The sequence below is a fragment of the Capricornis sumatraensis genome, chromosome 2, assembly GCF_032405125.1.
Source record: "Capricornis sumatraensis isolate serow.1 chromosome 2, serow.2, whole genome shotgun sequence".
Classification (NCBI taxonomy): domain Eukaryota; kingdom Metazoa; phylum Chordata; class Mammalia; order Artiodactyla; family Bovidae; genus Capricornis; species Capricornis sumatraensis.
In genome coordinates, this window is record NC_091070.1 from 192,592,113 (window position 1) to 192,616,371 (window position 24,259).

The window sequence follows — 24,259 nt, forward strand, 5'->3', positions numbered from 1 at the left end:
ATTAAGTTGTCATTGGAACTGAGCGTGTGTGCAGGCCCATGCCAGGGAATTTTCCACTTTGCAGAAGCAACTGCCAGTGTTCTTGTTAAGAAACTGTCACTGGCCTACTATGACATGTTTGCGGTTGTAAGAGGCTCCTTTAAGACAGTGGATGTGGGTGTGTGTGTGGGGGTGTGTGTGTGTTTTGCTAATGGTGTAAACCAGGGTCTGAAGCTCATCTCTCTTTAAGAAGAAAATCAGCGTTGTACAAACAGCGTGCTGTTGATCCACTCCACGCTGTTCATTTGCAGGGGGCACCTCTCGCCTTTAATCTCCCTTGTCTCACGTGTACATGCCTAGGACCCATGCCCTCTGCTGTGCGGCTCAGCTGGGGAGATGTTTGCACATGGGGAAGGGCACCCTGGCTGGCATCTACAGTATAACCAGGTATTAATTACATGGGGCTCCACCTCTTACCCAGATGATGCCCTTTGATCCAGTTCACAGAAGAAGCGAGTGCTTCCTGGGTTGGATGGGCAGGGCCTGGTGGGATGGTGGCCACGAGCTTCTCAGCACAGAGAAGCCAGTTGCTCTTCCTCTTGAAAATGATCTGACTGGGGTGCCTTTCTTTGATTTTTTTTTTTTTTTAAATGAGAGAGGCCGCTCCTCAGAAGACTGGGTTCTGCCCCACCAAGGATGCTGTCTTCCGCTGGCCCCCACCCTTCCCACGCCCCGGCCTGCCCTGTGTTCATAGAATCATAGAAAGCAAACTCACGTGTCTTCCACCTGGTGCTGTGTTGCTGGCTCAGGAGTTTGAGTCCCTTATCTGAGGAGTCATATTTGGGTTCCCCATACCCCTGTTGAGGGTAGAGGCCTCCCTGTAATAGATGATGATGAAGGGCTCAGGAAGGTAAAGTGAGGTGCCCTTGTACCCCAGCTGCTGGAGAACAGAGGGGCTGGGTGTAGAGCCCGGACCTCTTTACCCTCTGGCAACATCTTTAAATGTCAGTTTCAAAGCTTTGACTGGAGAAGCCAGAACATAGCCAGAAGGTCTGGGCTTGACTTCCAGTTCTGCTTGTTCTGAGCTGAATGACCTTGGACGAGTCCTGAGCCCCTGTTTTCTCATCTGTAGTCCCTGCCCAGTCGTCCAGGAGGATGGGGAGAGAAGCTGGTTGAGCTGTGCCTAGGTTAGCTGGTGAGCTGGGTGGGCAGCCTCCTCCCCCTTCTGGGGGAGGGGACGTGGGTAAGCCCCATGCCCACCCCATCAGCAAGATGGAGTGGCTGGGGAGGGCAGAGGCCTGACGGGATTTATGCTCTGAAGGAGAAGCTGTCAGGAGGCCTGGTTCCAGGGGAGGGCTAAGATGACAGCAGTAATCTCTCACCTCCCTATCACCTCCTGCATCTCCGAGGCTTTCTGTCCTTTAAGGCCCTGGCTTGAGTGCCACCTCTTCCATAAAGCCTCCCTGATCCCACTAATCCCCACCTCACGGCGCCCGCCCAGAGCACCTTCCCACATCCCTCAGTTCTCTTGTGGAGACTTCATTTCATCCCCTGGACCTCATGGGCAGAGCTGAGCCTCTGTCATCTCCCACCCCAGTGGGCATAGCACAGCATCCCTGGCAGCCTGGGAGCCAGCGTTTGCTGAACACGTGGCCGTGTAGAAAGTGCTCCTAACCTTCTTAAGCTCCCCGCCTGCCCGTTTCTCCTCTTCCCAGGGTAATTTACCAGTTAGATCCAACAGACTCTTCAGCGAGATCTTACATTCCTACACACAGGCACACACGAGCATGCACGCACCCGAAGTGGAGGCCAGCTCAGTGAAATACTTGCCGGAAGGAGCAGTTAGAAGGCCAGTCTACTTTGGGAAGAGGAAAACATGTGGATGATCTCAGATGTAGAGAATGCCTTGTGCTTACCTTATGTTACTGTGATCTGTTGTTTCTTTTCATAAGCAACAAAAACCCAGAACTCTCCTTTGTAGGGACTGGTGGCAGGGTGGAGAGGGGTGCATTATTTAGGTTTCTTGGACCGAAATCAGAGGTGGAGGGACAGAGAGACTGAAGTTAGAACACTTAGGATAATGCACTTCTCTGGGCCTGATTTCTTACCAGTAAACAGCAGTGACACCTTCGCAGGGATGTTGAGAAGTAAATTGTACCCACTTCCCTCTCCCCAGGGCTCTGGGATCAGGATGAAAAGGCATTTGCTACTCTCTGCCTGCTCTCTCTGCATTCCTGCATCCATCCTCACTTTTCAGGAGATAGAAATGAGATGGGGATGTTAGGGAACAAGCTCTGGTGTCAAGACAGCCCTCACCTGGGCCTGACGGCCTGACCATGCGAGCTGGGGCTTCTGTCGCCCTTTCTCAGTTTGTGTGGCCGAGAGCTCAGTGTGATGTCCGCTTGGTTCACTGTAGCAACAGGATCTCAGCCACCTCACTTGGAACTGAGCAGAGGCCTGGGGGGCAAGAAGGCTCACCCGAGTCACACAGCAGGTGGTTTATAGCCGGTCCTGGAACCCCGATCCCAGGACCCTCCATCTGGGGCTCATCTGTCTCCTAATAATCCCCAGGAAATGCCAGGTGGTGCTGGATAACGTAGCTCCCCCCTTTTGAGAGGGGAGGCTGAGGCAGTCCCCATGACTCTGTTGTGGCCAAGCAGAGACGAAACCCACATCCTCTGATCCTGAGTGCACTCGTACCCTGTCCCTGCTGAGCCACCCCGAGGTGACGTGGCCCACCGCTCCCAGAGGCTCTCCACTCTGATGCTCGGATCTGGAGAAGCTTTCAGCAGCTCAGAGCATCTGCCCCTGGACCCAGGGCCATCCCTCAGCGGCGACGGGTGAGCACGTCCGTTCCTCCCTGCACGTGACGGCCCCCTGGCCGTTTGGAGGCAGGGATCCTGTGTTGCTCACTCCCCTGTGTCATCCAGACCTATTTTTAACGCCAGCCGGTTCTGTCTCTTCACATAGCAACAGCTCTGTGTGTTTTTCCAAGCTGCAGAATTGGAACCTCTGTTCCCAAATGGATTCTCTTCTGTGGTCTGCACATAAAACCGAGAGGCCGCTTCCTGTACCTTCCGCTTTTGCCACCCCGCTTCTCTGTGTCTTGGCCTTTCTGTTTGGGTGATAAGATTCTCTCCATTCCCTTAGCTATAGCCTCAGTCTGTTGATGCTGCTAAAATTCCCTCTAGGAAACTTCGGGAAGAAAAGCGGCGACATTACTTTGCCAACAAAGGTCCGTCTAGTCAAGGCTATGGTTTTTCCAGTAGTCATGTATGGATGTGAGAGCTGGACTATAAAGAAAGCTGAGCACCAAAAAATTGATGCTTTTCAACTGTGGTGTTGGAGAAGACTCTTGAGAGTCCCTTGGACTGCAAGGAGATCCAACCAGTCCATCCTAAAGGAAATCAGTCCCAAATATTCATTGGAAGGACTGAAGCTGGAGCTGAAACTCCAATACTTTGGCCACCTGATGGGAAGAACTGACTCATTGGAAAAGACCCTGATGCTGGGAAAGATGGAAGGCGGGAGGAGAAGGGGACGACAGAGGATGAGATGGTTGGATGGCATCACTGACTCAATGGACAGGGAGGCCTGGCGTGCTGCAGTCCATGGGGTTGCAAAGAGTTGGACATGACTGAGCAACTGAACTGAACTGAGGAAGCTTGGCCCAGAGGGTCCCAGGTCACTCCTAATTTTGCAGAGAATGTTGTATTTTGAATTGTGATTTCTGTATTTTGCACAGAATGTTGAACCCTCTGACCTGATGACACCTGTGTAAACATACCTCCCTCCCCGGAATATGAACTTCTCTCACAGGCCTTCATTTCTCAGAGCTGGAGTGCCCCTGTCCCCCCACGGTGTCCTCCGCTGCCGAGCTATGAGCACACCGCCATACACCACATACCCCTGGTGTCCTGGGTGCTTGGCCATGCGGCCTGTGTTGAGTTTCAGTCAAGGAAGGCTGTACTTGGTGGTTTCACATGTGGGCCCCGTGCTGCTACACGCCTGAGTAGGGGTGGGGCGAGGAGGGAGGGGATTTGCAGAACAAAGTTCCATTTTTGCAACCTTGTAAATCAGTCCGGAGGGGTTGGCTGACCTGGCAGGAGTCCCGCCCTTCACTCTGAGCGTGTTTTTATTCTGTTTTCCAGGAGCTTCCTGTGCATAGAACAATTTTTTTTTAAGAGAGTTAAAAATGGGTGGGGGATTCCATGCTAGTTTGTGGGTGAGGCTAACTGGGGGTCTCAGGGTAGGGCTAGAAGGTAGGGAACACACACCCCCCACCCCGCCCCCACCATGCTCTGTTTCTTAAAGGAAGCATGAATGTCATCTACCACAGGATACGACAAGATGTGAAGTGGGAGGCTCCTGGGAGCTTGTCTCTTGGTCTCTGTTGACTGACCCTGTTCCTTGAGTCGCATGGGACTCCTTGCTACAGATTGAGGAAAGGGCCCACATCCAGAACTTGCCAAGCCTGTTCATTTGTGGAGCCTTGGGTACTCTGGTGGTGGTGGGTGAGTTTGTCAGGCGTGCGCTGGGATGCCTGGCACAGGCTAAGAGGCGTCAGGTAGGGTTCTCAGCTGTCCTGAGCTGCTTGCTCCTCTGCTGAGATCTCGTCCCTCGTGCCTTGAGCGGCAAGCCCAGGCTCCCTTGCACGGCTTTCAAGGCTCCTCGCTGTCGCTCAGATCCCAAGGCTGCAGGTCTGAACCCTGCATCTCTACCAGGGGTAGGGGTGGGGGGTAGAATGTGCTTACCCTGGGACAGGGGTAGTGTCCAGGTCTCTCCTCGCTATTGACAACGGGGTTTGGTGGAGTGGCATCCGGAGCACATGAACAGAGCTGAGGGCCCGCAGTGAACCCCTAAGCCCCGGTGGCTGTGGAGCCATCCTGAGGTCATAAAGAAACCCTACTCTTGAGGGTGAACATTGTAGAATGAGCCCTCCTTGGAAGGCTCCCTGGCTGTGAACAAAAATAAAATACTTCGCAGGGAGGGGAACTTTTACAGCTTCAGGCAGATGTCTGAAGGCACCTCAGGCTTTCCAAGTGGACTAGATCCCGGAGGCTTGGAGGAGGCAGCTGGCTGCAGTGGGCCACACCACTCAGTGCAAGGCCTGTTTTCTATTTGGAAAAGAATTTTTAGTTTGTTAAAAAAAAAAAAAAAGGCATGAGTTGCCAAACTGCATGCCCAATTTGATTCTGCCTTTTTTAGTCCATGTGTGCACGTATGCATATATGGATAAAGGTTGGTGGGGGGGGCTGTTGCAGGTTGCGGTTGATGCAGGGGAGAGCCCAGATGTCATGAGCTAGCTGTTATCTCCAGGCTTTGACAATCAATAGGCTTGTAGGTGGTGGTGAAGTTTTGACCTCTCAAGAGTTCTTTTTTTGGTCTGATTCTCTTTTTAAAATACTTCCTTAGTCTTAGGTGGGTCTTCATCATTGTGCACAGGCTTTCTCTAGTTGCGGGAGCAGAGGCTGCTCTCTAGCTGCTTCTCGTTGTGACAGCTTCTCTTGTTGAGGAGCACAGGCTCGAGAGCTTGGGCTTTGATAGTTGTAGCGCAGGCTTCGTTGCCCTGCGGCTTGTGGGATCTTCCCAGACCAGGGATGAGACCCGTGTTCCCAGCGTTGGCAGGCGGATTCTTAACCCCTGCACCACCACTGCGCTGGAAGTCCTAAGAGTTCTGTAATGAATGGGAAAAGTTAAAATTTAGGGTCTGCCTTCCTGAAATTTAGGAGCTGCTGTTTTCTAATCCCTGCTCCTGCTAGGTGTATGGACTGGCTTGGGAGAGTACTTTGGAAGAAGAGCTCCAGAAGTCATCTTCTCTAACTCCATCATTTGACACTTCGCGCAGCAGAGGCCCAGGGCAAGCAGGGACTTAGCCGAGCCCATGCGGGAGGTCTCTGGCTCCTGACTCCTTCCTTCCCTACTCTGGTGGAAGAGTTCCTGGGCACCTACTATAGCCCCAACGTGCTGTAGGCCTCTATGAATGTCAGGGGGTTTTGGTTTTGTGTTTTTAGAGAAAACTCACATGAGACACTTTGCTGAGTGCTTTAATGGACTTCTAACTCCAAGTTGGAAACCACAGGGAGAGGCCTATTCCTAGCAGTCCGGAAAGGCCTGGCTCCAGATGGCCAGATTTGAGCAGGTCTTTGAACAATAAAAGTTGTAATTGTTTATTGAACACCTGCTGTATGCCTCACATTGTGCTGGGTCTTAGAGATGGGTAAAAGTGCTGTTGAGGTGTGAGGGTGAGGGTAGCGTCACGTTGATAGATGTGGGGTGAGGTCCCTTGGATTGGGTTTCGTGTGTAAGAATGATTTATTAACTTCCTTGTCTCCCTGTGACACTGGTTGCTGCTTTCATTTTATTTTTGTCCTTTTCTGCCCTTTTGAAAGTTTTGTATTATAAGTTCATGTTTGCCTCAAAATCAAAGAATGGCAGTAACTGTCATACTTTAAGACACAGAGTTAAATACTGCAGAGCTGCTTAATTTTGCAGCTGAACGAGCCTATAAAGGATAAGTTATCACCCCCGCTTCCTGACACCTGGGCCACCACTAACATGGCCTTCCTTTCACTGGAGGGTAGCAAATGTCCATTTCCACCCAGATGTCAAAGAATTATACTGTCCTCCTCCTAGAACTGTGGATTTTCCATCCCTAACATTCAAGGGACCATGGATTCCTAATCTTGTAGGAAAAAGAGATTTTGGTGTCAGGGGAGCCTTGTAAGTCATGTACCTGGTTCAAGTTTTCATTTAAAAGTTGTTTTTTTTTCTTTTTCTTTTAAATGATAAGATATCTATATGTTATATCCTTAATGTATAAAGAGCTCACGTATATCACTAAGGAAAGATGTCAAATACCTAAATAGCAAATGACATGAATGACTTGTCATTTGTTTTACTAAATGGCCAGTGTAAACCATTTAAAAAGGTTAGTGATCCAAAAGATTAAGTTAAAATACCAAAGAGATCAGAGATAGCATTTTGTAACTACTAAGTTAGCAAACACTGAAGTAATGCCCTGTTAATTAAATTAGTTGAATAACGATATTAGTCTCATTAAAAAATCATGTTTTCTTTGACCATTTAATGAGAGAAGTGCTTATGATATTATTTAACAGAAAACAGTGACTAATTTTCTTTTTACTCTGCTGTGTCCTATAATAAGAAAGTGTTTTATATTAAATGAATAATGCTAACTTAAAGAACCAAGTTGCTGAAGCTTTCCAAATCTTTCTTTAAAAGCCACATGTTGTTTCTGAGCTGAAGGCTGAGAGAGAGTAGAGCTGGACTTTCTGAGGGCATAAATAGGAAAAGGCCACCTTTAGTCTGCTCTTCACACAGACACTTGTTTTCTCATCTGTAATGTAAGGGTGCCTGTGTCTGCCTTAGAAGGCCACCTGGGGGTTCAGGGAGAGCTGGTGTGAAAGTAGCTGGCCTCTTCTGAGCATCAGGCCAGATAGCCTCTGCCATCCACCCTGCCCAGGGCCGGGCCATCGACTCTGTCTTTCTCACACTGTCGTCAGGAGCACCATCTTTTCCATCTTCACCCTGAGAACAAGTCAGTATCACATTTGTTGAATAAAACATTTAATCAGGGCAAGAGAGGATTTTGGTTTTCCCAAATGTATCACCTGCCCTTGCCCGCCTTTCTGATCAGCATCGTTGACCCACCCTCCTTGCTTGACTGGTGGACTTGAACGAAAATATGAGTAATTTAAGAACGATCACCTCCTAAGAGGGTACTTCTGTTTTGGAAAGGTGTCAGTTTTCCTCCAGATTACATAAGAATTTGTTCATTTTGGTGGGAAGATGACTTGTATAAACGATAGAAGTTTGGTAGGATAAGTAGATAAAAATAAATAAGAAAACTTCCACTAAAGAATTGAAGAAGATAATAAAATACATTGTAAAACTCTGATCATTAGAATGGAAAGAATTAGGACAGAATTTTTTAAAAGCTCAAAACCATCCCATGCCTTTGTAAGAATTTTTGTCTCTGATTTCAAATGAGTGGAAAACTTGTATCAAGCTGGTTGACCATTTGAGAAGTAAAATCTGTGTTCTTTACCAAAATAAGTTGCTGAACGATTAAAGAGTTAAGTGTAAAACCGATCCGTGAAAGAACCTGAAGACAGTATGGGAGGATGTTTACCTCACCCCATTTAAAATTTAAAAAAAAATTTTTTTCTGCTGCTGCTGCGGAGTAATTGTTGGCTGTAAATCATGAAAAGTTGCATTTTCGCAGAACAACCAACCGCAAACAAACAGTGCAGCTAATGGATAACCTGGCGTATTCCCCCAGGCAGCCCTCATCCTAGATAATACCAGGGGCGGGGGGCTCAACCAGGGCTGGCTTCTCCTCCAACGAAGGAGGTAGAAAGGGGAGAACCTGATATTTTGGGGATATTTTAACACATTACAGGATAGTTGGCAGACTCTCTTTACAGAGAAGTTTGCTTCTCTGTACACCGAATCATTTTGGAATGTTGGGCCAGAGAAGCCAGCCCCATCCCACGCTATTCCTGTTTACCTGGGGTCTGTTGAAACAGCCACTGTGGGCCTCCCGAGTCCTCCTTACTTCCAGATTACCAGCTTCCCTGGGTTACAAAACACAGCCCATCCCATTGCTTAATCCTCCCCAGCGCTTAGGAGCACGTAGGCCCACCGCGACCGGAACCTAGTGCCGAAAGCCGAGCGGCTTGCCGTGGCTGCCCGCCGCTAGGACAGGCAGCCTGCGTTTGAACCCCGGTGCGTTGGTTCCCAGGCTGTCTGTTTTCTTGCTGCACGTGGTGTGTTTGGGGGATTCATACAGTCCCTTGTTCCCTTCGCTGCGAGTTAGGAGTTCTGGGTCTTGTTTTGTGGCTGAGGAAAGGGCAGGAGAAGTGACTTGGAAGTGGTGACAGCAGGCTGCAATCGTAACAGAAGAGTGTTCTGTTTCTGACCCCGAGGGGCTCAGCGTCGTCCTGGAGGACCAGTCAGAGCCCCCAGGAGGACAGTTGGCGATTGTGTCTCAGAGGCTCAGTCCTGGTGGGGTTTGGCGACCTTTGAGCTTGGGTCTGGGCTTCCTGCAGGAGCAGCCTGGGAGGTGTGGAGTGTGGCGGGGAGCAGAGCACAGCCCCAGGTGGGCGGTCAGGCCCGGAGGCTTCTCTCTCAGCTTCACCCGCCCGTGTGAGCACGGGGCCAGGCACAGACACGCCGGCCATGTGAACAGGTGGGACACAGATTGTCTGGAAGGAGGCCAGGCTGGGGAGAGCAACGTCTGTTCACCCCTGGGACGCATTTGTTGAGGCAGATGTACCAGGTAAATGCCGGAAGGGCAGCATTTGAAAGAAAAAGTAATGGCAGTGCAGCCCACCTCCTCTGTGGCACCCAGGACCCTGACGGGGCCAGCGACATGCCTGCCCGCCGCTCGCATCTCCCGGGCGTTTCCCAGCTGACCTGTCTGTAGATTGACTAAGCCGTGGACGTTCATTGATCTTCTGCTCTGTACAGCATGCCAGCGTCTTGGCGAGGGCACCCTCATTCATGAGGCACCCCGCCTGCCCTACGGAGGCTTCTTCAGAACTAAAGCAACTGAGTGGGGAGCCAGGGCTCACTAACAGCTACTGCTGCTTGGAAGGGTGTGTGCACGCCCACAGTGGGCACTGTCCCCCCGACCTGGTGGTGGTGGTGGTGGTGGTCGTGGCTTGTGGCTCAGTCATGTCCGATTCTGCAACCCCGTGGACTGTAGCCACGAGGCCCCTCTGTCTGTTCGGTTTAGCGATGAGGAAGCGTAGGCTCAGAGAGCTCATCTCTTACCCACTGAGTGACAGTCCTGGGAAGGTGCTGGTGTTTTGGGTGGGTGGCGGGTCTTTGGAGGACGTGGGTGGAGAGGGTGGAGGGGGCTGGGAGTGAGAACTCCTGTCTATCTACGTGGGTGCAGCCTCTTACTTTCCACCCTCCTGTCTCCGCAGAGTGCAGCAGCCGCCCCGAGCCCCGTGCTTGGCAACATTCCCCCCAACGATGGCATGCCGGGAGGCCCCATCCCTCCGGGTTTCTTTCAGGTACGTGCTGGGCCCTCGGCCCTCTGCTGCTTTCACTCCAGGCCAGGCCCCGGGCAGGCGGGAGGGAGGGAGAGAGAGAGAAGTCAGTAGCAACTCAGTTTGCCATGGTCTAAATACAGTTGCTTCATGCTGGTTCAAACCCTTCCCTTACCATTCCTCTCACCACCCCTTCCAGAAACCAAGGAGGGGAGCAGAGAAAGCTGGAGAGCAGGCACCTCCGGCTCGTGCTGTGTCACTTCTGCCGGAGTTTGTTTTCTTCACACCAGCTTCGTGCTCACGACACAGCCCACCCCTGGTCGGGAGGCGGTGGGGCTGCTTCCAAGGCCGGTGCAGAGCTGTCTTTTAACAAAAGGCCTTTTTTTTTTTTTAAACAAAACAAGTAAACTGTTCTTTGTTTCTGTCTTGTTGCTGCTGTCATTGTCATTGTTTACTTTGCCTGCCCAAACTACAAACCTTAGGCGTAATCTAAAAAAACAAAAAAACCCAGCATCCTGGCAGGTCTGGGAATCCCTTCCCTCTGGTTAACCGCTTGATTTTTTCCGAGTGTGATCACAGAAGGCGTCCCACAAGCATCTGTGCCCGTGCTCTGCCCGCCAAAGGCAGGAGCCGCGCTCATGTGGGTTGAGAGCCGGGTCTTCTGCAAAAGACACCTTGTTGGGCTCTCGGGTGTGGGGTGTGGGGAGACAGCTTTCTGATTTGCTGGGTGAGTACACTCGCCACACCCTCTGCACCACCTCTTGCATCTCTCTTATCCCCTCTGGGGACTCATTTGATTGAAACCATATTGGGACTGGAAAAGGCCATTGGAGAGGGATTGGCCTGTGGGGCTGGAAGGAACTTTTATCATGGAGCTCTTGGGGATGACATGCTTTCAAACCTCTCCTCAGTCAGGTTTGAGAATCTGCCTGAGGTTTGCACACCTTTTGAAAGGTTGGTGGTGGTTCTTTAGTCACCACGTCCTGTCCAACTCTTTGTGACCGCAGGGACTACAGCTCACCAGGCTTCCCCATCCTCCCGTCTCCCGGAGTTTGCTCAAACTCATGTTCATTGAGTCAGTGATGCCAGCCTTTGAAAGGTTAGCTCTTCCAGATAAGAATCTAGAAAGAGCTGTTATATAGAAAAGAAAGTGGATATTTTTCTGTGAAGCCCAAGAATTCAAAACTGGGGCCAGGGAGACACAGTCTGAGGAGACTGTGGCTTGGTGACAGCCAGAATTTCGCACCGCTTGCATCCAGCCTGGGACACCGGTCGCAGGAAGCTCCCTGGCAATGGAGGAATCGGAGCAAAAGTGGGGCAGGTGCCTCTTGGGGGTATTAAGGGGTTTTCCTCCCTGGGTGGGAGGTGACCTGGAAGACATGTCTGCTTGGCAAGTGTTCACCTTCTAGTTGATGTTCGCTCTCAGGAGAGGAGGGTTAGGACATGCTGCTTACCCGCCAAGAAGGGAAATCAGTGAAATTTGGCTGTTCTTCAACAGAAAACAGCAGGTTGCCCACCAAAGTGGCAGTGAGAAAAGTGATAGGGATTTAGGGATGGAAGCTTAGGGTACTGGATGGGCATACGTGTGTCTTGTCTGTGTTCCTAGCATATGGTCCAAACTGGGGCCTTGTCTCAGGAATGGAAGTGGAAGTATAGGCTCCAGGTTAGACCAGACCAAGCACTGCCTGGGGTGAGGCTTGGCACGAGGCCGCAGGCACTGGGGAGAGGGGCCAGGCTTACGAGAGAGAGTGAGATGTTCAAAACCTTGGAAATCCGTGGACCCAAGAAAGACAGGAGCTTGAAGGGCCACTGCCTGACAGGGTCGTCCATGCCGAGGGGCAGCCACCTTCCCAGCCTCTGCGGACAGTGTACTGCACCCAGGCTTTCCCGTGGTGTTCTCTCCAGTTGGAACTTCTTTCCCAGGCTCATGTCCTCCCCAGAGATACTGTGGCTGCCCTTCCTACGGTACAGAAGTGGCTTTCCCGTCTGGTGGACAGAGACCTCCCAGATACACACTCCATCTGTATGCATCCCTGTTGAGGTTGCTTGCTGGCATCCAGGTGCCCAGTACAGGCCACGGTGGCAAGAAGAAGGGGACAACAGCTGGCTGGATTTTTTTAAATAGGCCGCTGACTTCTTTTTGGCCTGAGTCTGGGGCAAGGAGAGGTCTGCTTGATATGTGGGCAGCTCCCAGCTTCCTACTTTGATACAGTGGTCCATGGTTAAGGCCTAATTCCAGACATATATATTTCTTATGCCCTCCCCTGTGACGTTTCAGGGGTGTGTGGTCAGAAAGCACAGACTTACTCCTGTCATTATTTAGCCACTGCCAGGTACCATCCAACAGAGGTAGCTGTGGACCCCCTCCCCCCATGCCACCCTTGACTCGAGGTCTTCTCTGATCCTTAATTGGGGTGAACCATCAAGAGCTTGCTGGATCGTTGAGCAGGGGGCTGTGTGCCCCGACCTCTCTGCTTCTTGGCTGACTTTGGCTACACCCCCACCCTCACCCTCACCCGAAGGGGCATCCTTTCTCTATCAATCAGTTGAAGGCTGATGAAGTCCTCCCTGGTCAGGATGCTGAACCACTCGGGCTGGTGCTGAACCACTCGGGCTGGGTCACTGCTGTGGGGAAAAGGTATCTCTCTGTAAGCAGGTAGCGGCTGCTCATTTCCAGAACAGGCCAACTCACATCAGAGCAGTACTAGCTATTGATTGCCGGCCCTGCCCCTCGCTCATCTTGCAGGCGGTCACTCTGATATTAGAAGGGAAATAGAGATGGTATTGAAGGTTTTATCTGCCGCCAACAATTGAGCTTCTTCCCCTACTTGACCACAGCCTGGCAGACAGCTCAGTGGCAGAGGGTCTTTGCACTTAGGAGCCAGCCTAGTCTGGCTGGTCATCTCTGGTCAAACCCTGTCCCAAGGTGGCTAGCCCCATTTTTTGGTCAGAATTCCAACCCTAGTTGATGCTCAGTTTAGTTGGGGCCTCCAGGGTAGGTGGGAGAGACCAGCTTTCCACCCCTACCCCTGGCCCCTTGGATAGCAGCATAAGGAACTTTCTTCCTTGGGCCTTTGACTGCTAGGCTGCGAAGCCACGCTTGGGATCCGAAGGCTTAGCCGTCCGGTCCCATCTGTTTGCTCTCCCTTACTCCGTGTTGGGGTTTCTGAGATGGACACTGCCTGTGGTCCTGGGCCTGAGAGATGCTGAGGGCTGACCAGGAGATGTTTGAGACCTGACCTGACCATACCTTACTGTTCCACTACTGGGGAATATTGTGGGGTTCTCCAGGTCATGGGAGAACTTAGCAAGGATATTCTCAATCAGTGTGTTCCTTATAAAAAAAGACCTCCTTCATCTTGGCATCCCCGGCACCTCACGTGTGCTGAGGACCCAGGAAATGTTTAGAATGAGTTTGTGTCACTCTTATTTCCAGGAGTGGAGTCCAGCCGGCCCCCAGCTCTAGATGCAGCAGTCTGACCAGACTAGGGGGTGGTCCAGGGATGGCGGCATGGAATGCGGAGGACACAATAGACTGGAGTCTCAGGACACCTGTGCCAGCCCCTGCTTGTCCATGTACTTGCTGAGTGGCCTCGGCCAAGTTGCTTTCCGTCTCTGGACTGCAGTTTCCTCAGCAGTAGATGAAACGGGGTGGACCAGATGGTCTCTGAGGGCCCTTCGTACTGAATTTTCTGCTTTGAATCCAGATGGATTTTACATAATCAAGCAGTGGCTTTATTTCCCCCCCCCCCTCCACGGAGCTTAAGTCAGTTGGGCTGCACATCTGGCAAACTCAGCTTGGCTTTGGCCACGCCCACTGGTTTGGGTGGGTCCCCAGCTCCTTGGCCCTAAGGTGGTTTGAAGGGAGGCTCCGTCCAATGAGGGCTTTTAGGTCCAGAGCTGGGGAATTGCAGGAGGGCAGAGGGGTCATGGAGAAGGGAGCATTGGGTACAGACTGGTTTTGTTCTTGTTTTGTTTTAAATTCCAATAATTGTTTTCAGTTATGTAGTGTTTTTGGCCATGCATCTTACTTTCATTTTAATCACAGCGTTTCTGCAGAGGAGGCGTGGCTGGTTGGGAAAGTGAGACTCAGAAAGGTGAATGACCTGCCCAGAGTTAACAGCTGAGGGCTGTAATCAGAGCCTGAACCCAGCTTCCTGGTTCCTGATCCTCGAGTTCTTCCATAGCAGTCAGGGTCCTAATGTGGATACAAATCTGATTATCTAGGAGAAGAAAGAATAGAGAACAAGAGAAAAGAGGGGGAAATAATGGAAGGAGAAAGAGAAACGCCAGCCATCTTCTCTCAGAAGTAGCCAATGTCTCCATTCAACTGCCAGCAGAGGCCACAGGCCTAAAGACCGTGCCTTCTCTGAAGAAGACAGCCCTGGCGGACCCAGCTCCCTTGACCAAAATCTCAGCCTGACCTGCCCTGAACATCCCCAGATACTTCCCACCATGATGGGCGGACATGTAGGGACCGAGATGTCCCCTTTTCCAGTGAGGCCTCATTTGTTCAGGCCAAGCCCAGCCACCTTGGAAGGAGGTTAAGGTCTGTTCCATAGAACCTTCCCCATCAGTTACAGGAGGAGAGAGGAGAAGCAGCGCTTGATGTGTATAGCCCAGGAACCAGAGACATGATCCAGAAATAAGAGGGAGAGAGGCACACAACCTTGGTCCTTTCCTGTCGAGAGTATCAGATACACGTCTCTGCTTATCTGCCGTGGGGATAGTTGGGGTTTCTCTGGGAAACACACAGCCTCTGGAGGGCTCTGACTTGAAATACCTGAAGCTCTGCCATGTAGAATATACTCAGCCCCACCTCTGTGGGTCAGCCTGTAGATCTCAGATCCTCCTTAGAAAAGAAGAGGGAGGCCACTTGACGTCTCTGCAGGGAAGGCATTGCTACCACCTGCTGGTTTTACAATGAGGTAGTGAGTTCCTTGACATTGGCAGTAACCAAGTAGAGACTAGATACCCAGCAGAGAGCCTGGGAGACTGTGAGCCTTGGGGTGGGGTGGTGTGTTTCCAGGGAAGATCAGAGTCCAGCAGATGAGAATATGCCGGTGGCAGCAGCTCAAGCGGTTCCCCAGTTTTCAGGCTTCCTTTCCAGGGGGAGCAGGTAGCGCAGAGTGAGCTGAGTCTCCTCCGGCTGGAAAGCTGCGGCCGCAGGAAGGGCCACTCTGGCAAGTCTGCGACTAGGGGAGACTTGGGGGGAATTAAACCACCTTGTTTTTATGGTTTTCAAAGCCCACTGCTAGGGAGGACAACTTGGTAGCTGGGGGCCCGGATCCCCATTAGACAGCTGGTGAAACTGAGGCTAGGACCACATGGGCCCTGGCCCGGGCTCGTTGATCACCCCTTAACTCATTGACCAGACGTGGTCCCTCAGGGCACAGCGACCTCCCAGTCACTCAGCCATGAGCAGTGCAAACCAAAGAGGCAGCCACGGACCCTGCCCTCAGTGGGCTCACGTGGCCTGGCTGGTGCAGGAGGCGGGACTGACTACATGGAGGGGCCAGTGTGCCTGCGTGTGATGTGAAAGGGCAGGTTTGGGATGGCAGGAGGCCTGGATGGACACACAAACTTAAAGACAAAGGGGAGACATGGAAGGTTCCTAAGAAGGGGAGTGGGGTGGTCCGAGGAAGAGCCCCAGTGGCCTGGAGGGGGTGGCCAGGTGGGGTTGGAGCCCAGGCTGTGGTCACCTCAGGAGGTGGCCAGGCCTGAGCTGGAGTGGTGACTAAATGCTGTGGCTGGTGCCCCCTCTCGATGCGGTGGCCTCTCGCTGGGTATTGGAGCTGGGGGGGCTGGGGAGCAGAGCAGGAGGAGGCGGGTGAGGGCCAAGGGCCAGCCTTTCGCTGAGTCTCCCATGCCTCCTGCCCTGTGGGAGCCTCCCGTCCACAAGGGAGGGCCCCCACATGTGGTCCCACGGCTGTCTAGACTGGCCCTTCTTGGCCTCTCCAGCTGTGCCCACAGGCCCTAAAGTGAAACTGGGTGAACCCTTCTCATGGCTGCTGGTAGAACGTTCTCCAGATTAGAGAAGGTTCTCCCTCTGTGCTCGCGTTTGCCTGTGAGGTAGGCCTGAGAGCTGACAGCGTTCCCACATTCTGGATGAGGAAACTGAGGCTCAGGTTGGCCACAGTGTTGCTCAGGGAAGAGAGGCTCTGGACGGGGCAGGGGGATTCAGAGCTTCTTGATGAACCCTCTGTCTGCTGGCGGATTCCTCCCCCGCCTGGGCTTGCTCTCCAACCCCAGCCCCTTGCCCCTGTCTGCTCCCTGGTGAGCAGAGGGGGTCGGTGCGGGAGGACAGAGGTGCTGCGTCAGGGGTGGGAGTCCCAGGCCCTCCAGGAGACAGAAGCACCCCTCCTCCCCATCCCTTGCCCTGCTGTCTGCCTCCAGACTGACAGAAGGCAGGGTCACCCCTGCTGAGAAGGATTAGAGAGGAGGCGGGCCGCCCCAAATGCTGGGCCCTGGGCCATGCTGGGAGGTGGGGAGCCGCTGCTGTTCGCACCCCCAGCTCCCACCTGTTCCAAGCCTTGGCTCCAACAGCAGCAGCATCTCTTGGTTACTGAAATGAAGCCAGGGGCGCCCTTTAAGCCTGAAGAGCCTTGCCCGGGGAGTCGGACACCCTGGTTTGAGTCCAGCCTGACTGCCAAACTGCTGTGTGTCCTTGGGGGGCCATCCTCCCCTCTCTTGGCCTTAGTTTGCCCATCACTCTGGTGAGGGGAGCCCAAGAGGGCACTCTAAAGCGCTGTGGACTGGCCTGTTCGTCCCTTCCCTGCTGTGAACCCACACGCAGGCTCCCCTCACATTCACCTGGCCCATGCAGAAAGGCTGGGACAGGAGAAGTGGTGGGGGGAGCCTTCTTTTCAGGCCAGTACCACCTTCTCAAAGGTCGGGGTGTTCTCCCACCCTGCCCGGCAGCCAGCCTGGTGCCTAATGTCTGCCCGGGACAGATGACCGACCCCGGGCTCCTAGCAACAGTGGACAGAAGGTTACTCCTGACAAGTCAGGCAGCATTGCCCCCGTCACCTTCTCTTCTTAAAAAAAAAAAAAAAAAAGTTGTGACCTTGACCATCATGTGTGCCTGTATGCACCCGTGGGCATGTGTGCGTTTGCACACTCAGGCCGCCCCCTCCCCCCAAATGTGAACTCCACACGGTCACACCATAAACTCTCTCTGATGAAATGGAAAGTTGAACATAAATCAGTGTCTGCTGCCCTGTTAGCTATGCATCAGCAGTCAGTGCCTGGGTGGTTTGCTCGGTAACAAAGCACCCGGCAGCTCCGCAGGCCTCGACCGCCCCCTGTCGTGGAGCCAGCCCCACACCCCAGAGCCCTTGGGCTGCGGCCAGCCCTGCCGCGTGCCCCAGCCGCCCCGAACCCTCCTGGCTTCAATGCCTCTGCAGGGAGAGGCGGTGGAGTGGCTCCAGAAGGACCCTAGGATGGAGGAGACTAGGCTGTGCTCAGCTACTGTTCCTCCCATCCCAGGAGACCCCAGTGGCCATGACCGCCTCCCCCCTAACCTTCTCCTGAGCTCTGAACTGACTCCTTGAATGTCTGACTTTTACGGATCTGATGCTCAAGGATGGGTGTTAGCGCGTTGTCACCTCTGGTTTATTAAGACCTTGGGCTGGTTTATCCTTTTCCTCTTTGGACCTGGGTTTCTCTTAAAACTTGAGTTTCTCCCCCTGTGCTGGAGAGCTGCTCTGCCGTGAGTGTTCTCACAGCACTAGGGCCACATCTGTCCCCCAGATGATGTCCTCACCTCTCGTGGGCCGGGGGCAGGAGAGACATGCTCCACTCATGCCCCGTTCTCTACAGATCATGCTGAGGTTTTTTTCCTTTAAAGAAAAAAAAGAAAAGGTTCAGATTCCACAGCCTAGTAGCCGAAGAGGTTTGAGGAAGGGAATTCCAGTAGAATCCTATAATAACATGCCTTGGCATCATGTGGGTTGAGATAGACCCCCTTAATAAGAGCATGTTGCCCTGAAAGGAAGCTGCCCTGTGAGGAGTCCCGGCTGGGCCTGGGGCTCTGGGGGCAGACTAGGTGGTCACAGGGCTTTCTAGCATCTTGCTGAGGTTCTGAGAGCTGGGGAACACAGCAGGAGACAACACAGTGTGGGCCGTGAGCTCATGTTTGGTTTCTGCCTAGATTAACTCTCCAGCTGACCTTTCCCTGACAGGCTCCTTCCTTCAAATGAAGGCCTTGGAATCAATGAGGTCCCAGGCCCAGGCCCACCCCTGGATTCCAGAAAGCCCCATCTCTTCCTAAGACCAAAAGGGCGGGGTTAGACTTAGGAAGAGCATGAGTGGGGAGGCCACAGCCTCCGTGAGGTGTCGGCTCTGTGCTGGGTGCTGGTCTCCCCAGGGTTCTCCCCGGCCCGGGAGATGCCACTCAGCTCTGGGCACAGTGTGGGGGAAGGGGAGCAGAGGGCACCCAGCTGTGGCAGAGGCTTCCAGAGAGGACTGGCACAGCATGCAGTGGCTGTGAGCAGGAGCAGGACAGCCCCCTTGCTGCTCCTGGTGACATGTTCTGGGGAGGTTGTCCAAACTCTCTAGGCACTGATCTCCTTGACTGTGCTGAGGAGCAGTCATTTAGCAAATTGTAATGCCTCCTTTGTGGAGCTCTGGTGAGGATTGACTATACATATACACGTATGATGCAGGTTCGATCCCTGGGTCAGGAAGATCCCCTGGAGGAGGCCGTGGCAACCTACTCCAGTATTCTTGCATGGAGAATCCCATGGACAGAGGAGCCTGGGGGGCTACAGTCCATGGGGTTGCAAGGAGTTGGATCCGATTGAAGCGACTTTAGCATGTGTGTATGTGCATACGTGTGCTGCACACACACACGCATACTCTTGTTCAGTTACTGCCATGGAAATATGGCCCATCCAGGATCCAGGATGAGCACTGGTCAGAAGGCCCAGCGGCTGGGCCCTTGGAGCTCCCGTGAGCCCTTAGCTCACCTGCCCCCAGTGTGTCCCATCCCTCCCACACCTTCTCTAAATAAGCTTCCTGGCGGCCCTGGGTCATGGAGCCTGGGTTGGCATATCGGTTGCCTTGGGAAAGTCCATTCAACTGTCTGAACCTCAGCTGCTTCACCTGACAGATGGGGGTGAATATACCCCCTACCTCTTGGGGTGGTGGTGGGGACACCTTGAAATAATGCCTGTGAAGCCCTGCCAGGCACCTTGCGTAGGTAAGCACTCTGGGTCCTCTGTTATGGACACAAGCAGGAGTGTTCTGGGCTGTTCTTTAAGCTAGAGGCCGGGGTAGGGGTAGGTCTTCCAGGTCAACCAAAAGCAAGGGCCCCCAGGAGTTTTCTTCTTTTTCCAGAAGTTTATCTCAGGGGCTTAGCACAGCTGTGGTGGCAGTGATGTGTGTAAGAGGTTCAGGGTATTCTCGAGGTGGATTGCCTTTTTAGGATTTAACCCTTTAGTTAGACTGGGGTTTATGGCACCTGCTCAGCACCAGGTCTTTAGCGTGTTACCTCACTTAATGCTGCCCACCTGGCTACCCTCCTGGGCCCTGGCATGGTGACTCCTTGTTCTCTTGTCCACTGACAGGAGCTGGCAGGGGAGCAGGTTGTATGTCCACTTCCTGCCAGGCTCATCAAGGTGAGCTCGCTTTTGTGAGTTAGCATCTGCTCTCCTGCCCAGGGGTCTGGGTCTTCACCCATGCAGTCGTCCCTCGGTGTCCACGGGGGTTGGTTCCAGGACCCCTTGGACACCAGGATCTGCCGATGTTCAAGTCCCTTATATAAAATGGCTGAGTGCAGTCTGCCTCCCTGCCCGCGAGTTCTGCCTCTGTGGGTACGGAGGGCTGACTGTACTCCAGAGTTCCATCACTAGTGACTCACCCAGGTATCATTGGCGTTTCTGCTTCTCCACCTGTAAAATAGGAACAGCTCCACCTGCTCCACCAGCTCTGAGTGTGGGAATGTGTTCAGAATGAAAGGCGGTGGAGGTGTCCGTACAAGGGCTGCTTCCCAGGGGCTGGCGTCCGGCCGTCCGATCCTTCAGCGCACATCTGGGAGGGACACCTCTCTGCCTGGCCCCGCTGGGCTCCCAGGGCTGGGAGGTGGGCAGTCTCTGGCTCCAGGTGTTCCTGGTCCACGGGGTGGACTCCAGCCTGGGCTCCCTGCAGGCCACTGGTGGGGCTCATTCACTCCATCAAGTCATCTTCTTGCCAGTGGTACCCCTTTGTTAGATACAATCCAGTCCAAGCTGTTGGTAAGACACTCAGAGCTCTTTGTGGTCTAGCCCCATTGATGGACCAGCTGTTGATCTCTGGGACAAGGGCCAGAGCTTGTGCTCTCAGACCCAGCCCTGCCCCTCCAGCTTGTCTGCATGGCCTCTTCTACAGACTGCAGAATTCTCCCCTCCCCTTCTTGAAGGCTCTTCAGTTTCAGGTCACTTTTATTCAAGAAGACTTTGACAGAGTCTTGTCCTGTCCTTGCCTCCAGGTCAAAAACGATACACCTAAGATGTGGATCTGATTAAGTGCCTCTTCCTCAGATTAATTATAGTGTCTGACTCCACGAGACGTAACTGTGTTTATGGAAAGGGTTTAAGATTTTGGAGACTTGCAGTCTGTTCTGGGGCATTGCCTTCACCATTCTGCACCTCAGCCTGCTCATCATAAAAATACATTAGACGATGTGGACATGGGAGATACAGTGGTATACTGAAGAACCCTGTCATGCGGGGGCATCAGGGGCAGAAGAAGTAAGTAATGGAGCACTTGAAGGGCCAGATGTCTTGTGTGGAGTTGGCTGAAGAGTTCCCCACGTCAGGTGGGGTTGGCGAGAGCCACTTGTCACATTCAGACAGGTTACATATGGGCAAGGAGTCAGTTCCCTAGGAGTCGGGTAATAGGAAGGCTTAGTCAGGAAAGAGGGGCTTCCTGAAGTATCCCACGAGGCTGGAGAATCTGAGCACAGCTCTATGTATGGGCAGCCACCCTGTGATGAGGCTGGTCCACGGCCCTGGACTGAGTACTGGAGTCTCGGGATCTGCGACTCTCTTTGGGAAGATGGCAGCCCTTTTTACAGGCAAAGTTAGGGTGTTTCGAAGGGGACTGCAGACCATACCCCTGGCCCACGGATCTGGGGCCCTTCCAGCAGCGCCCACCACACAGCTGCCCCTCACGTGGCCACTGAGATGTGCCAGGTTTCATAGCCCACTGTCTGTCTGTGTGACTGTGGGCCAACTTCCTTCAGCCCATCTTTCCCCTGGTTTCTGGCTCTTTCCCTCACCCCATCTTATTGCTTCTACTAGGAAGGAAGACAAGAACCTGGTTCATTCCCTAAGCTCAGGGAGACAGAGGCAGAAGAAGCCACCCAGTTATCCAGGAAACCACAAAGCTAATGGGGAAACCTTAGCTAACTCTGCTGTTTCTTCTTCTGCCCAGTGGACAGCTGGGGTTGAATTCTGGCATCTGGATTTATAGCTCCCACAGCCTTGTGTCTCCCTGTCCTGGTCGATATGATGAATCTGTACTTTTTGGATCGTCTGTCGGGGTGTAGAGGAGTAGGGCAGGAAGGCTGTGTGCATGCATGTGCCCAGAGAGCTTAAAGTAGAGCAAGAATTCTCTGGGTGGACCAGGCAGTGCTTTATTAATATGCACCTCGCCTTCACTGTGCTGCCGTGATTAACAGCAGAGCCTGAGCGTTGGCGAGAGGTGGTGTGGAGGCTGGCAGGCAGGAGCGGGATGCGTCTTTGCAGCCCTGTCTGTTTTCAGAGCAAAAGGCAATCTTTGGGGATGGGGGTCGGGAGGTTTGGTTCTCTAGGCAAGGTGGGCATCCTCCCTGTGTTCTGCGGGATTGGCATGGTTCTGGATCCTGGGTGTGTCTCCTCCTCTCCCACTTACCAGAGAGCCAGTCTCTACCCAGTAGACACTGGGGAGAAGACAGTGTGCTCTCTGGATGCCCGCCAGAAACCTACATGGTTGGGACTGGGTCTTGGAAACCTTCACCAACATTAATGCGAGCTGGCTGCTCAGGGCTAGAGAGTGGCTTAGTGGAGGAGCAGGCATACACTCCATGTGTAGTCCGTAGGAGATGGGAATTAGCACCCCAGACAGCTGTGAACTCACTGTTTTCCAGAGGCCATAGGTCTTTACTTCTGACTTGAAGGAAGATAAAGAAGCATCTTTGGAAAGGAATGGAACAGATGTGTGCTTCCCAAGACCGGTCTGATTGCTACCCCCTTGCACGAGCTCCCGAGGGTTAATGACCCCACTCCTTAGCCCCACTTCCAGCCCCAGGGTCACCATCTTGTGCATGAGACCCTCCAGCACCAGGCCCTCTCCTGCCCCTTCCAGGTGCCCACCTCAGGCCAGAAGCCTCTTCCATTTCTGCTCTGCCAGGGAACTCCAGGCTAGCCTCCCACCTCCTGCCTACTCGGTGTGATTGCTCTGCGATCGCTGCCCCTCATTCCCTAGTGCACCTGGCGCCTGCCTCTGTTTGAAAGCTGTTATGGTCCCAGTTGTGCCTTGGTCTCTCCGCACCACCAGGAACACTTTGGGGGAAGACCACGGTTCTGCTTATTTTCATGTCTCCAATGCTTAGCGCACACTTGGCCCAGGCTGCTGGGACCCACTGGCTGGGTGCACTGCCAGAGTGAACATGGATTTTGTCCATAAGTTCTGCGTATTAATACTGTTTCCTGAGTCCCTGGAAAAAGTGCTCAGTTCTGTGGACAGAGCACATGCAAAGAATCTTTAGCAGTGAGGCCTCAAGGGTTCAGCAGCAATGGCTGGAGGCAGAGTCGTCTCTCCTAGCCCCCGCCCCTCCACCACAGCATTTGAGGTTAGAGCCCTTTCCTGAGATGACCCTAGAGAACTACTCAGAATTTACTGCACTGGAGAAGGTCAAACAGCACAAACCTTGTGAAAGAACTCAGGGTTGGAATCAAGTCTTCAGAATGTTTCGTGCTGACAAGCCAGGGAGGAGTGTGTTCCCCAGCACTGTGGCAAGAATGAACATAGGGAAGATGGTTAGCAAGGAGATACTCTGGAACCAACCAGCTGGACATGAATGCTGTTTATTGTATTGTATTATAATAATGAAAGATCATTTTGTTTAAGACCAATGGCCCAGAAACCTGGGTCTCAGAGATTGGTCACAGGACATGTTGGTAGGGGAACCAGAACTCAGGTTTGCTGACCCCGGGTCTGGGCACAATCTCTTGTCCTCAGTGGGATAAATCCTGGTTCCAGTAAATAATACTGTAATGTCGCTGGACTTCATTTTTATCCTTTGTAAAATGGGGGTGATTTTTGGTTCATTTATCTTACTAGAGAGATGTGAGGTTCAAGTTAGAAGGTATTGATAGATACTAGTACTGTTTTGCTTTTCCTTGAGAATTTAAAAAGACCCCAATTTGGGATTTCCCTGGTGGTCCAGTGGCTAAGACTCCATGCTCCCAATGCAGGTGTCCCAGGTTCAATCTCTGGTCAAAGAACTAGATCCCACATGCCTTAATTATGTAAGACCCTGCATAGCCAAGTAATTTTTTTTTTTTTCCTAAAAATTGTGTGCTGAGTTAAGAAAAAAAAAAGGACCCGGTTTTTTCCCTCTTAAGTCTTGAAAACCATTACTAAGCTCAAGGATCAGCAAAGTTTTCCTGTGAAGGGTCAGATAATATTTCAGGCTTTGTGGACCATCTGGTCTCTGTCCTGACTGCTCAGATATGTTCAGATGGAACATGAAAGCAGATTCAAATGGTACACAGATGAACATGGCTGTATTCTGATAAAATTTTATTTACAGAAGCAGATGATAGGCCAGACTTGGCCCCGAGCCATAGCTTGCTGACTTTTCTGGCAGCTCAGTGTAGTGAACGTGCTCTTGGGGTCCTCATGTGGCAGCTGATCTCCAGCCTCCACTCCAGGTGTGGTGCAGGACGCCAAGCCTGGACCTAGGAGCAGTGAGCCCACGTCCCTGGGGCTCAGCTTTCCTGTCCAGGCTCTGGGCTGGGGCAGCCAGGGAGCAGCATGGGGCAGGTGGGGGGGACTCTAAGTTAGGTCTTGGATGCCATGCCGCTGCCTGTACTTTCATTTACTGTGTTTCCTCCCTTTGTTTTGAAAACCGTCTCCTGCTGATTCTGCGTCCCTGTCTCCATGGGACCTCTGGAGTAAAACATGATCTGAGCGCCTCCTGCGGGTGTCTGGGCGGCCTGTCTCAGGAAGCCAGATTCACAAGTGTGTGGACCTCTCACCCTTGCCACCTGCCTGGCGCTGTCCTGGCTCCT

The 24,259-nt window shown here is 52.7% G+C and overlaps 1 protein-coding gene across 25 annotated transcripts in view; it reads left to right on the top strand.

Moving 5' to 3' along the window:
* The window catches only part of SSBP3 (single stranded DNA binding protein 3), a 165,685-nt gene that overhangs the window by 106,026 nt on the left and 35,400 nt on the right, over nt 1-24,259 (top strand). For 20 of the 25 annotated variants that reach the window (XM_068964204.1, XM_068964205.1, XM_068964208.1 and 17 more), the window contains one exon: nt 9,936-10,025. The exons of 4 other annotated variants lie outside the window; for them this stretch is intronic. In XM_068964204.1, the coding sequence (XP_068820305.1) occupies nt 9,936-10,025 (90 nt within the window). Of the gene's footprint in view, nt 1-9,935; nt 10,026-11,506; nt 11,510-24,259 lie in introns of all 25 variants that reach the window. One more of the 25 variants, XM_068964206.1, reaches the window with a different exon arrangement.